Source organism: Lichenostomus cassidix, chromosome 1 (genome assembly GCF_008360975.1).
Source record: "Lichenostomus cassidix isolate B80296 chromosome 1, HeHo_3.0, whole genome shotgun sequence".
Taxonomy (NCBI): domain Eukaryota; kingdom Metazoa; phylum Chordata; class Aves; order Passeriformes; family Meliphagidae; genus Lichenostomus; species Lichenostomus cassidix.
Window position 1 is genome coordinate 86,486,128 of NC_139479.1, and position 12,100 is coordinate 86,498,227.

A 12,100-nucleotide genomic window follows, 5' to 3' on the forward strand; every position below is an offset into this window, starting at 1 on the left:
AAGACATCACATTTTGAACTGCACATACAAAAACCAGACAAGCACCCCTTGCATGCCTTTATTGCTTTCCTTCAGATTGTCACACCAGCTTTAACCTCAGCCACTCTTGCAGCCTGTGGCAATGTCATTAGGTAGGGTCTAGGCAAACTTCACCAGCCAGCACTTAATCAAAAGCAAAGCTCTTTCACTGAGGTTCCCTTTGTTATCTCCTCATTAAAGCCAGAGAAACGGCTCTTGGAGATGTAACTGTGTCTTGTTATGGCGACAGTGGGGAAGGGAAAGCTTGCAGTCAGAAAATAAATGATGATTGCTCCAGCAAGGAGCATGACATGCAGAGCACCTACCAGCCACTTGTCTCGTGCGAAGATGACTGTGTTTAACATTGATTCATAGAACAGACAGTAACCCATCCACTCGCTGATGATGATGTCTACTTGATCCACTGGTAATTCAACTTCTTCCACTTTACCTTTAAATATTGTGATTACTGAAAAGAGAATCCAAAGAAATAACGTTTCACATAATAAAACACCTGACTGAGTTCCTTGCTGGCGAATGTCAGGCTGACCTTTTCAATATGATTCTCTCCTTGAATGCCTGTTGATAAGGGGTGACTCCGTGTGACTCAATGCATCTCACACTTTTTAAAAACTATTCAAAGTAAGTATAGTAGATAGAATTTTTGGTATCAGTACAAAAGGGGAAAAAAATCCCAAAATCCAGAGGCCAAATGAAAAACCTACCATGTCTAAAAACAACAGAAAAACCTACCATGTCTAAAAACAACAGAAAAACATGTCTAAAAAACAGAAAAACAACAGAAAAACAACCTTAGTCTACCAGGTCTAAAAACCTGGTTTACCTGTGTGATCTCATTTTACAATGCCATTTGGAATTTGAAAGGTTTCTAGATCATAGGCCAAGTAAGGCAAAGAATCCACCTAGAATCCTTTAAACATCCCTGCAGGTTTACACATTAATGTTTAAATGGTGGGACATGTTTAGTTCAGTTGTAACAAATAATTTTGTTTTAGGACCACTACACAAGTCACCAATCATTCCCACTTAAAAAAAAAAATCCTATTTTCAGATGTATTTTTAGCTTGTGCTAAATAATTTTCAGCTAGTGTTCCTCTGCTATTTATATTGTTTGTTGCAGTGGATTAAGTCTTGTGATTCTGGATTCTTTCTTGACAAGGTCACAGATGAACTTGAAATTTAGGAATAAGGTGAATATTCTACTTTCCATTACTAATATTACTCTAAAACTCTAAATTAATGGCAATTTTTAATGATGGCAGTTTTTATTGATCAAATAATCAACATTCAGTCTGGGAAAGAGAAAGGTAATTTAATTTAATTTAATTTAGATAGAACCAGGTTAGCTGGCTAAGACCGGAAGTGTGGGTTGAGTCATTTTAGAACTCAGCCCAGGGAAAGGGAGGTTTTATCTTTCCCAAATACATTCAGGACTAGAATCACCCTAAACAATATAGCCACTTTATCTGCGTAGCAAATTTTTAATCCAGACTGGCCCCATGAGAAATTGGGAATACTCTGACTCCAACTAGTACCACAAAGTATCAACTGGCATGAGCAACTGGACTGGAAAAGAGAAGAGTTCTCTTTCCCATTCTTTATACTCCTTTCTTTCACAGTTAGTAATTCAACAGTTCATCTGTAGTTATACTGAAGACTCTTCATGTCTGTAAGCTCCAGCCGTGAGTTCTCTTTAGTTCTCTTTTCTCCCAAAAACTTTCACTACCACAATTCTTTTGGAATTAATTTTAGCACTGTGGGCAGCTGCCAGAGTTGCACACCTGCACACTTTGAAGCCCTCTGTTTACACCTGGAACAGTCACAGTGTAAGCAGCAGGAGCACAAGTTCCCCCCACCTCCCTTCACTTCGTAAGGCATCATGTGGGAACAGATTATGCTGTCCCTAGATGTGTTATATCTGTTCTGGAAACAGTGGGTTTTCTCTTGGTTCAGCCCCTTCTGCTTATTCTGCATTTCTCTAAACATTTAGGGGGAAAAAAGGAAAATTTCCAAGAGCAAAAAGATCCTTTGCCTCAGTGCCTGGCTGCATTAAAATAGAAGTGAACATGGGTCAGTGTAGAGTGTGAAAGTGTAAATGTTGGTTCAGGTGTGCAGCTTGTTTACGTTGGAGACCAAACTGCCAGGCTGCTGAACCTGTCCAGCTGAGCCTCCTGACAAAGGCAGGAGACTCTGCTTCTCCCTCCACTGCTTCCCAATGCTTGCTTCTTGTAGAAACAGGGGGAAGAGGCAGAGATAAATACATTCTGCACCCTCTGGAGAGCACTGGAACCTTCTAATTCTGACAATGGTCCCTTCACACACAATTCCTGTTGCTGGCAATCCAAATGCAGATAGATTTGTGGTGTGCTATTTGTGTCTGTAGTGGATGCAAGGCCATTCCAGGCACACAGCCTCTGCATCAAAGGTGCAGGACAACCAAGGAGGTCACACCTCATTGCTTTAGTGCCTTATCCCAGCTGCAGAAAAGGGTATTTTCTGGCCCTTTGCTTCCTTCTTTTCCTGAACCAAGAGCTGCATGTGCTGGCTGACCTCTTACATCACTGCTGTTTCACACCACAACACTTGAATAGCCATGCTGTGCAATAAATATTCCTCCCAGAGAGCTCAGGGTTAGTCACAAACTGCCAGCGATAGCAATAAAAATTAGAGCAGATCTGAACCAGAACAGAAATCCATTCCTGCACATGTGCAAGCAGAGCATCAGTGCAGACAAAGCTAAAAGTGGGGGCACTTGGTACTGCCCAGCCATGACCTGCTCTGCAGCAAAGGCAAGCTCTTCACAAAAAAGCACTTTTGAACAAGAGCTGTCTCACAGACTCAGTTAAAAAAAGACTGATTTTTTAGGTTGTTACAAAGATATCTTGTGTGCTGTGATTTGGAGGAGGACTGAAGACATGAAATAGAACTTGTTGGGGATTATTTTGTGCTAAGAGTTTTCAGTAGGTTGGGGTTACTTCTAGATCTTTGTTGGTTTTTTTTTTTTTCAGTTTAGAGTTTCCGCATCCTTGGAAATGTCATCAGATTTCTTTTCAAGTAAAAAAAAGTTTTATATGGTACTTTAATTTTACAAACCGAACATTTTTGTTTGTATGTGTTTTGATAAGTTTTGGGGGAAAAAAAGTGTTTTTTTGAAGTTGGGAGTCAGAAATCTTAGTGAAAAATTTTTGCTTTAAACCTTATTTCAATTTGAATGTCAGTGTGTGTGTTTGTATGTCTATTCTGTTTAAGAGATAAGGTGAAATTCAAATGGCAGAATTAATTTGATAAGTTCAGTTCTAATATTGGGTCTTCCTTCTGCTTTGCTAAACCAAACTGCCTGTGGATAAGTTCTATTTACTTCTGTGGTCTTTGAGCCTGGATATAAATGTAGAAGTAATAGTAATTCTTGAGAGGAATTGTTGCAGTGCCTAGAATGTGGTGTTTAGTTTTGTATTTACATAAGTAAATTCTGCAAAACTACCATTTACATGTAAAGCACACAACATAAGTTAATCAGAAAAAACAAAACTGTTATCTTCTCTTTTTCCTGAAAAAAAAAATTATATATGCCTTACTGTTGTCCAAGTGGTTGGCCTTGATAATTTTTTCTGAGTAGTCAGATATACTTGAGCATTCAATCTAGGAAAAAGAGAAAAAAAGAAAAGCAAGATAAAGAGTAATTTATGTGTTAGAGATCTAAGCTATGTGAATAAAAGTAATATCTGCTGAAGGCAGCAAAGACTCTACAGAGCATATAACCATTGATAGAGAGTAAATCCAACCTGTATGGGGAGGATCATAATTAATGACATTTTAATATTTAAATTGCAGTCTGTGTTTGAGTTAAACTGGCTCCTGTAGAGAAGATGACTTTTAAAACTGTTGAAATGCAAAAAAGAAGAGGTCCTAACTACAAGATGTATATAATTTATTAATTATATTATTTAATTTATTCCTGCTACTTTAGGATATTGCCTCCTCCCCCAAAAAACTGATGAATGGAATGAATTAGGAAGTGCTATATTTCCATATGTATTTTAAAACAAAATACATTCAAACTTTGTGAATAATATTAAAATTAAAACTATGCCAATACTGGTCTATGCCAAGAACCAATTGTTTTCTAAATGAAAAATCTATAATCTTAAGCAATGCATGTTATTGCAAAAGAATGCAGGTATTTTACACATACGAAATGACTGAAATTTTCTATTCACAAGAACATCCACATCTGCATGTCTTTTCCTCTGACCAGTTCTGTTCTTTTTTCTAGGAAAATAATTACAGAATACCTCCTAGCTTTAGATTTGCCCTTAAACTTGGTAAAATCTGTGTAGTAACATAAAAGCATGTTTGCAGTGACCTTTAATGTCTTTTAGAGAAAAACTACATTCCATGAATCTCTCTGGGTTTTGTGTCCCTTGAAAATCATGAAGGCCAAAGTTGCTGCTGGTCACTGAATCAGTTCCTAATTTACCTCTTCCAAATTTGGCATTAAACAGACTATACTACTTTGCATAATCCTTGTCTCTCTAATTCCCTTATGGGGATGTCAAATAGAGCTATATTATCTCTAATGAAGTGGTTTATATATCCAGTGAATCCCATTTAATCTCTAAAAGCCAAATTGTGCTTGACCTCTGTGATAGCACTCACAGATGGCAGGACAGCGGATGCAAGGACACACAAATCCTATATTGTTTTTATATTGTCCATCAAACAGACGTAATAGCAGCCACAATATCAATCCCAGTCCCCATGGGAACACAAGCATTAATTCTACTTAGCTTGCCTGTGGATGTAAATTGCTCCTTAAAATGTCTGGCTCAATGGCCTGAACATACACCAAAACTGGCTTGTGGAAAGGAACACCTGAGTGCCAGTCCAGAAAGTTCAAGGAAGAAATCCCTTGGGATGAGGGCCACCCCTTTGCTCCATCCAGTTTCTTCCCTTACTGCAAACTCTACAGAGTCTACATCTATAGTTGCAGCCATTATACACATTTCCCCATGTGTCTTTATTCACATCTGTCTGACATTTTCAATTCCATTGCCCATTTTGGATGGTTTTTAAAAAAAGCATGCATATGTAGGTGTTTGGAGTTTGCTTCCCAACCTTTCTAAAGAAAAAGGTGCAAAGAAATAAAAAGTTCTCTCTCATGAATGACAATGATTTTCCAAAAATCTGCTTCATTCACAAAGAAGTGAAAGAATAAAAAAACCCAACATTTAAATGTTTCATGAAGGAATACATATTTCAGAAAATAAACTTGCTTTAGGGTGGCTAAAGCTGTTCATATGCATTTTGACTTGGACTCTATACTGTGGTTGAATTTTCTTTTAAAAAGCAACTAATTTCAGAAAAAAGAAAACACTGAATTCTGTAGGGGAAGAAATAGAGGAGAAATTGGTGTTGTCAGGTTTTTTTCTCAGTTTTCTTTCAAGTCAGAGATCTGCTCAAATCTGTCCTATTTTGCAAAGCATTTGGATTTTCTGAAAACCGCATGTTCCAATAAAATAAGTCTGTACCTGAGTTTCTAATCACAGAATCATAGAATGGTTTGGGCTTGAAAAGACCTTCAAAGGGTTGCCCTGGTTCAAGTGAATGACCTTGTTCTTGGCCATATTGAAAAAGATGAGGTTCACATGGAGCAACTCCTCACGCCTGACGAGATCCCTGTGTGGCATGTTTTCCCTCAAAGTATCTCAGCTGCACAATGCAGTTTTATGTCATCTGCAAACTTGCTGAGGGTGAACTCAGTCCCACTATCTGTGTCAGTAATGAAGATATTAAATAGTAGTGGTCCCAGCACGGACCCTTGGGTTGCTGCAGCTGCATCTGGTTCTGTGTGTGTATATTCACCTCTGCTTTCATTTCACTTCTCAGTCTTCAATCTACTGCTGCAAATGCCTCCTCTTTTGCTGAGGTCTCTTCCTGAAACAGTCACAAGATTCCCAGATTTCCCCTGGGCTGTGTCCTCATCACCACCTTTTTATACAAAGCAGCTGACAGCTAACAGGAGCCTTCATTTTCTGTGTCTGTTTAACTCCTTCTTACCTGCACTGCCTTGTTTGTCTGAAAATACTGTAAAATTCAGATGGTTCTGCTGCAGTGATTGTCCTGAATTTTGTATGACTAAATGCAGCAGATGAACCAAGGCTTCAAGGGATATTTTATGAGTTTTTCTGTCCCTTACTGAACCCTCCCCAGCACCCACAGCTATGTACCAATCCTATCTCTACATTTCTTACAATGGCTCCCCAGTTAGATGAACATCACTGCATGACACATGGCACAAGAGTTAGGGCTCAGACCACATGAAGAAAGAAGAGAAAATGAGGGGGCTGGTTGTGTGTCCCAGAAGAGATCCCCCCTCAATCCAATAACTATCTAAAAGCATCCCAAAATGGCTTACAGAGAAAGAAAAGTCAAACTTTTCTGAAATGCACAGGGACAAGACAAAAGTCAGTAATCACGAGCTGTGGCAAGGGAAATTCCTGCTGATTGTAGGCCTGGAATAGGTGCTGAGAGAGGATTTAGAGTCTCTATCCTTGGAGATTTTCCAAATTGGACTGGACATGTCCTTGGGCAACTTGATACAGCTTTAAGTTAATGATTCTATGATTTACATCTCTTGAAGACCCAGAGGTAATTCTAGCAGTTGGCTTAGGTAGTGGCAAGGAATAAATTCCAACAGTGAATAAGAAGGGATAAGAAGAACCAGACAGAGTAGAGGATGAATTTGAACCCGAAGAGGGAAGGAGTGAGTAAGAGGAGAGTGATTTCTGTTGTCAAGAACCCAACACTGCATTTGTCAACAGTTCCCACATCTTGCTATTTGAAAAATCACATCTAACTGCAGGGAAGAAACTGGAACATCACGGCTCTATGTAATAACTGATGGCAAATGTTTGCTTTTTAAATGGAACACTCAGAGTTTCCATTGGCACTCTTTGCCAATATGGCCATAAAGTCTGAATTTGACTATAAGATTGCTACTGCTAGATCTCTGAAACAGCTGCTTGTCCAACACAAATCTACTGTGCAGCTTGCTGTGTACAGGGTTCATGGTGAGACAGCTCATCTGACGAGAAGGTTGAAATTCTTTGGCTTTAGCAGAAGAGTTTCACACCTAAGGGAGTTCCTCTGAGAGCTAAGTTCCATGGATAGCACACCCACCAGCTTCAGCACCAAACAGTCCATGGGTGAGCTGACACTGCTGGGTCACTGAGCTTTATAAGGGCCTGAGGTAAAGCCTGAACTGCAAAGCAGTGCAAAGGAAAAAAAAAAAACAACAAACCACAACACCCCCCCCAAACATGTGGAAAAGTATTTACTTTTCATTTACTTGATGAATTTTCTGCCAGTGAGCTGGCTCAGTGTAGAATCAGATAAGCATCAGTGCCAGCACAAGGAAGGGAGGAAGACCATATGGCCAGGGATCTGAGCGATAGGAAGGTGGGAGCACAGCATCATCATTTTGTATATGCTTTTACTTCTAGAGCACTGCAACATCTTTGCAAGAGATCTGCACTCCTGCATCACAGAAAGCTGTGGCTTTATCCTCCCTGAGGCTTTGAGGTAATAAATCTTATTAATAAATAATACTAGATTTACAAAAAAATACATTCTAGCTGCCAATCTCAGGCTTAAACTCTGAAACTTTTCCAGCACCTTTTGATTCTATAGTGGAGTGCTCCAGACCAATATTCAGATGATATACTCAGAAGTAACACTGGATTTTGAAAATATAAGCCTGAGAATTGAAATGGCATTTCATGTATCATTACCAGTAATAAAGACACACAGTTTGGGTACTTAGTGACATCAGTGTCTTCAGAAGCACAGATGTACCCAATTAAGTTTTAGTAAACAATTTTGTTATAGAGAAGTACACAGAGAAATAGGATCTATTTCCCCTTTGCATTGTGTCTTCAGGGCAAACAGAAGTCCAAAGCAAAAAGAAATTGCATTTGTCATTTCAGAGTCAGTACAAATAAGTTTGAGTATACTTAGTAAGCAAATCTATGCTCTCCGTAATGACTTCTCTGCAGAGAACAGCACATTCGTGCTCCTAAAGTTCAATGTATTTAAGGTAATAATTTCCTTCTGCCTCTGAAAAGTGTTATTGTTGGCACAGAAAACATGCACATGCTTTCTTGCACAATTTGCTGAGTTGTAATATGCAGGGAAAAGTGTATTAAAGAAATTTGTTTCCAAGACTACAAAATTGCAGACCTTGAAAGTTTAAAAAAGCAAGATAGTTCCCTTAACCCCTCTGAGTAGGAGTGAGTCTCTTTAACATCTTTTTTCAGCCGAGAAAAAATGTGGATATGCACCAGATCACCAAAGGTTCCACACATGAAAAAACATTACATCTCAGTTTGGAAAAGGCATACCAGTGCAAGTCATAGAATACAACAGAGTTCCACTGAAGTCACTATAAACCAAACCATAAATGAACTTAGAGAAAAGAATTTCAAATGAAGACAAGTAAGAAAAGGTGAAGCCAAATTCTCAGGCAAAATGCACAAACAAATTCAAAATGTGAGAGAAAGTCTTCTTACCCCATATACCTTCTTGGCTCCTGCCTTAGCAGCAAACATGGAGAGGATTCCCGTGCCACTTCCAACATCGAGGACAATCTTATCTTTAAAAACATGTTTATTGTGATACATTGAGTTTCTATAGGTTAATGTGCGCACTTCATCTTTTAACATTTCCTGTGATGAAAATAAAAGCATTGTGTCACTATTTGAAGTGCTCATATGCATTCCACGCTGCTGCTGAATGCATTCCCTTGCTGTCATTTAAGCATTATTAATACACAACATGAAAGATTTCTCAAGTACTTTGGGGTGCACACATCAAAGCAACTGTAGAATGCCAGCTACTTAGAGCTGAATTATTAAGAAGCAGCATGATGTCCCTTGTACAATTTTTCTTCTGCTATTATTTCACTGTTACAGCCGACAACCAGAATGTAATCTAACCACAGCACTGCTTTGGGAACAGACACAGAAATAGCCATACAGAAATCCAAACTTTCCTTTCCTCCTAAATCATGAACAACCCAGAGCCTCAGTGGAGAGCTGACCTTCTGAGGTTCCCCCTTGAACACAAAATAAATTGTTCCATAAATCATTACAAGACAGCAGGCTTGACAGCCTTGCCCAACCTGAGACACAAGTCCATAGCAGGGCTTAGAAATCCTGTACTGTAAGGTCCTCCCTCACTGCTCGTCTGGCCACTCATTTATCCGACCAGTTTCCAGAAGATATTAATGTATAATCTAGACCACTGTATCACTAGTTGAAGTTGTCACTGTTAGGTGCTGATTTTTGATGCACTGATAGCAGCAGTAGATGCATTTAATTCCATTGATACCTTGTTTTCAGTTGTACATGCATCAGTCAAACTATGTCAATGAAGAAGACCCAGGTCAAGACCCAGGTGCCAATTTTAAGTTTAGACCATTCAATACCCACTTTAATTTTCAGAAAATGCTTCTGTTATGTCTAGAAGGCTGAAGCTTTGCTTACACTACTGCCTAATTTCATAGCTTAAGCAAGCAGAAAAATGAGTTTTTCCATTTGGGGATGAAAAGTTTCTGTTCCCTGCCCAGCAGTCCGGGGCAGGAGTGAACTGGATTGTTATCAGCTGCTTACTTACCTGTCCTGGCAGGACACTGTGTGTACTCAGTAACTGCAGATGAACAAAAGGCTACTTTTATCATCAAAAAGCAAGTTTGTTATCAGGCAAAGAACAGTCCATCACCACTGGAAAGGTGTGATTACATCCTCGTAGAAACAGTTTCCAAACATATTAAGGACAAGATGGTGACTGGGAGTGTTCAGCATGGATTTGAAGATGACTGACCACCTGGTATCTTTCTGTGGCAAAATAATGTGGATGAGGGAAGAGGAGTGGATGTTTTTTATCCTGATTTTAACAAGATTTTCAGAACTGTTTCCCATAACATCCTCATTGGAAAATGGATAAAGTATGGACTACATAAATGGTCAGTGCAGTGGACTGAAAACTGACAGAACTGTTACTCTCAAAATGTTGTAATGAGCAGGACAAAGTCCATCAGGAGGCCAGTCACCAGTGGTACCTCCCCAGGAGTCCATACTGATGCCTTTTGGCCTGTTTTTTCAGGTGGATTCCATCTTTTCCTAGCAGACCTCAGTCCTCAAAGGGACTCCCTCCTCTAGCAGCTCCTTTACTTGTTGGCATGCATCCTTTACCAGTGCACACTTCCTGCAGGTGAGGAGGAAACCTCCAACTTCCCAGCCTCAGCAAGAAGCTACCTGCACTCCTTGAGATCTACATGCCTGTATGCTTCCATCAGGAGGTTGTTTTGATTTAAGGTCTCTGATGTGTCTTCAAAATTTCTCTTAGGTCTCCTTCCCACTCAATTGTTTCTCTATCTTCTTCCATTCTTGGACTGAATTTCTGAGTGCTACACTGACAAGATATTGCTGGCAGATAGAAACCTTACTTTTATGTGTACACCCCACAAACAATTACTAGAATGTAATTGTGTACACCCCACAAACAATTACTTTTATGTGTACACCCCACAAACAACTACTAGAACTAATGGAAATAGATACTGTTTCTTATGCTGTTTGTGAGGGGTGCACTGAATCATTTCACATTTGCTTTTTTGCATCCTGCTCTTAAAGATCACATCCTCTTGCGTCACGAAAATATCAACAGGGCAAGATATCAGTGACTTCTTTAGAACTGGTCTATAGTCAACTTTTTGATAGTAAATGGTCCATCAAGTATTTCAAATTCTTTCCAGGAGGGTATTTAATGGAGGCGATTTGGCTTAATGTTCCCATCAATGCAGCCTGTGCATTCCAGTAACATGCCAGGAGTCCAGAAATTCCTTGGCTTCTCATGTCAGCTGAGTAGCTGCTCTGCTAATGTCTGTGCTAAAACACGCAAGAGAACAAAATCCCTAACTGTGCAATCAGGGAATGTCCATCAATCAGGTTGTGGCTGGGCTGGTTTGCAATGCACTGCATTGATGCACTCATGAAGTTCAGCACTGCACAGAAATCTACAATAAGGTCTGCAGAGAGCTCATATGTAAGGATCTAAGTGGGACAGAGGTTTTGAGTACAGGTCTCTAGAGAAGTGGGTGATATCTTTGGCACTTAACCAGATTATACAATTATCTGAGGAAAGGCAGAGGAATATAATCATGAGCAAGTGGGATACAGATAAGTAAGTAATAAATCAAAGAAATTATTATTATTATTACTACTATATTGTTAGTTATTTAAGAGTTGCTGAAATAAAAATAAGTATTACCTCATGAATTCCAAAGTGAGCATAGGAATCAAAGTAATAATCTCTGGATGTCATCTCTTCTGGATTGATGAGCTTTGCCATCTTGCCTCGGCCTGGGCAGCTTGGTTGTAATGGAGCATGGATGACAGATTGAACTGGCTTTGGAACAACAGTAGGCTGTGGAGGTTGGGATGGGACAGGGCAAACCTAGGAGAACAAGGAATATTGTTAAGAGACATCATTACAAGAAAACATTTCTCTCTACGTCTAGCATAGCGATATTAGTGTTAGTGATATTACTGTAAGTTTCTAGTAGATAACAAGTCCAAAGACACCTGGTGTGTCATAAGTGAAACTTATGCCTTCTGTTTCTGGACTTTAACTTATTTGATGTCTTGGAAAATTTTCTTAATGGATTTTTCCTTAATGTTTCTCAGCAGATACCTAAATTAATGCAGAGTAATGGCAAATTATCAGTGTTGGCTACAGTAGGTTACTGCAGACATTTACACAAGGCAGTAAAGAGCTACATTTTTTTCCATTAGTGTCCCATTCTGTCAAACAGCTTTGTGAGAAGCAGGCTGTAATAAATAGTTCCCCTGCAAAGCAGAGCTCAAAATCAAAGGATTCCAGACACAGTGTTGCCAAAAAGGACAGGATTCACAATTGATTCTTAATTACCAGGTAAGGTACCTGTCTGTACTGATGAACTAGGTCTGAGAAGTATCTAAAAGTCCCTGATGCTATCTGAAAG

General features: G+C 39.3%; 1 protein-coding gene across 3 annotated transcripts in view; it reads right to left on the bottom strand.

Annotated features, from left to right (window-relative positions):
• The window catches only part of PRMT8 (protein arginine methyltransferase 8), a 56,874-nt gene that overhangs the window by 14,748 nt on the left and 30,026 nt on the right, over positions 1–12,100 (bottom strand). For all 3 annotated transcript variants that reach the window (XM_085067685.1, XM_085067678.1, XM_085067668.1), the window contains exons 3-6: positions 11,368–11,553; positions 8,607–8,762; positions 3,615–3,678; positions 345–487 (exon numbers count right to left, since the gene is read on the bottom strand). In XM_085067685.1, coding sequence (XP_084923811.1) covers positions 345–487; positions 3,615–3,678; positions 8,607–8,762; positions 11,368–11,553 — 549 coding nt within the window. The remainder of the gene's footprint in view (positions 1–344; positions 488–3,614; positions 3,679–8,606; positions 8,763–11,367; positions 11,554–12,100) is intronic.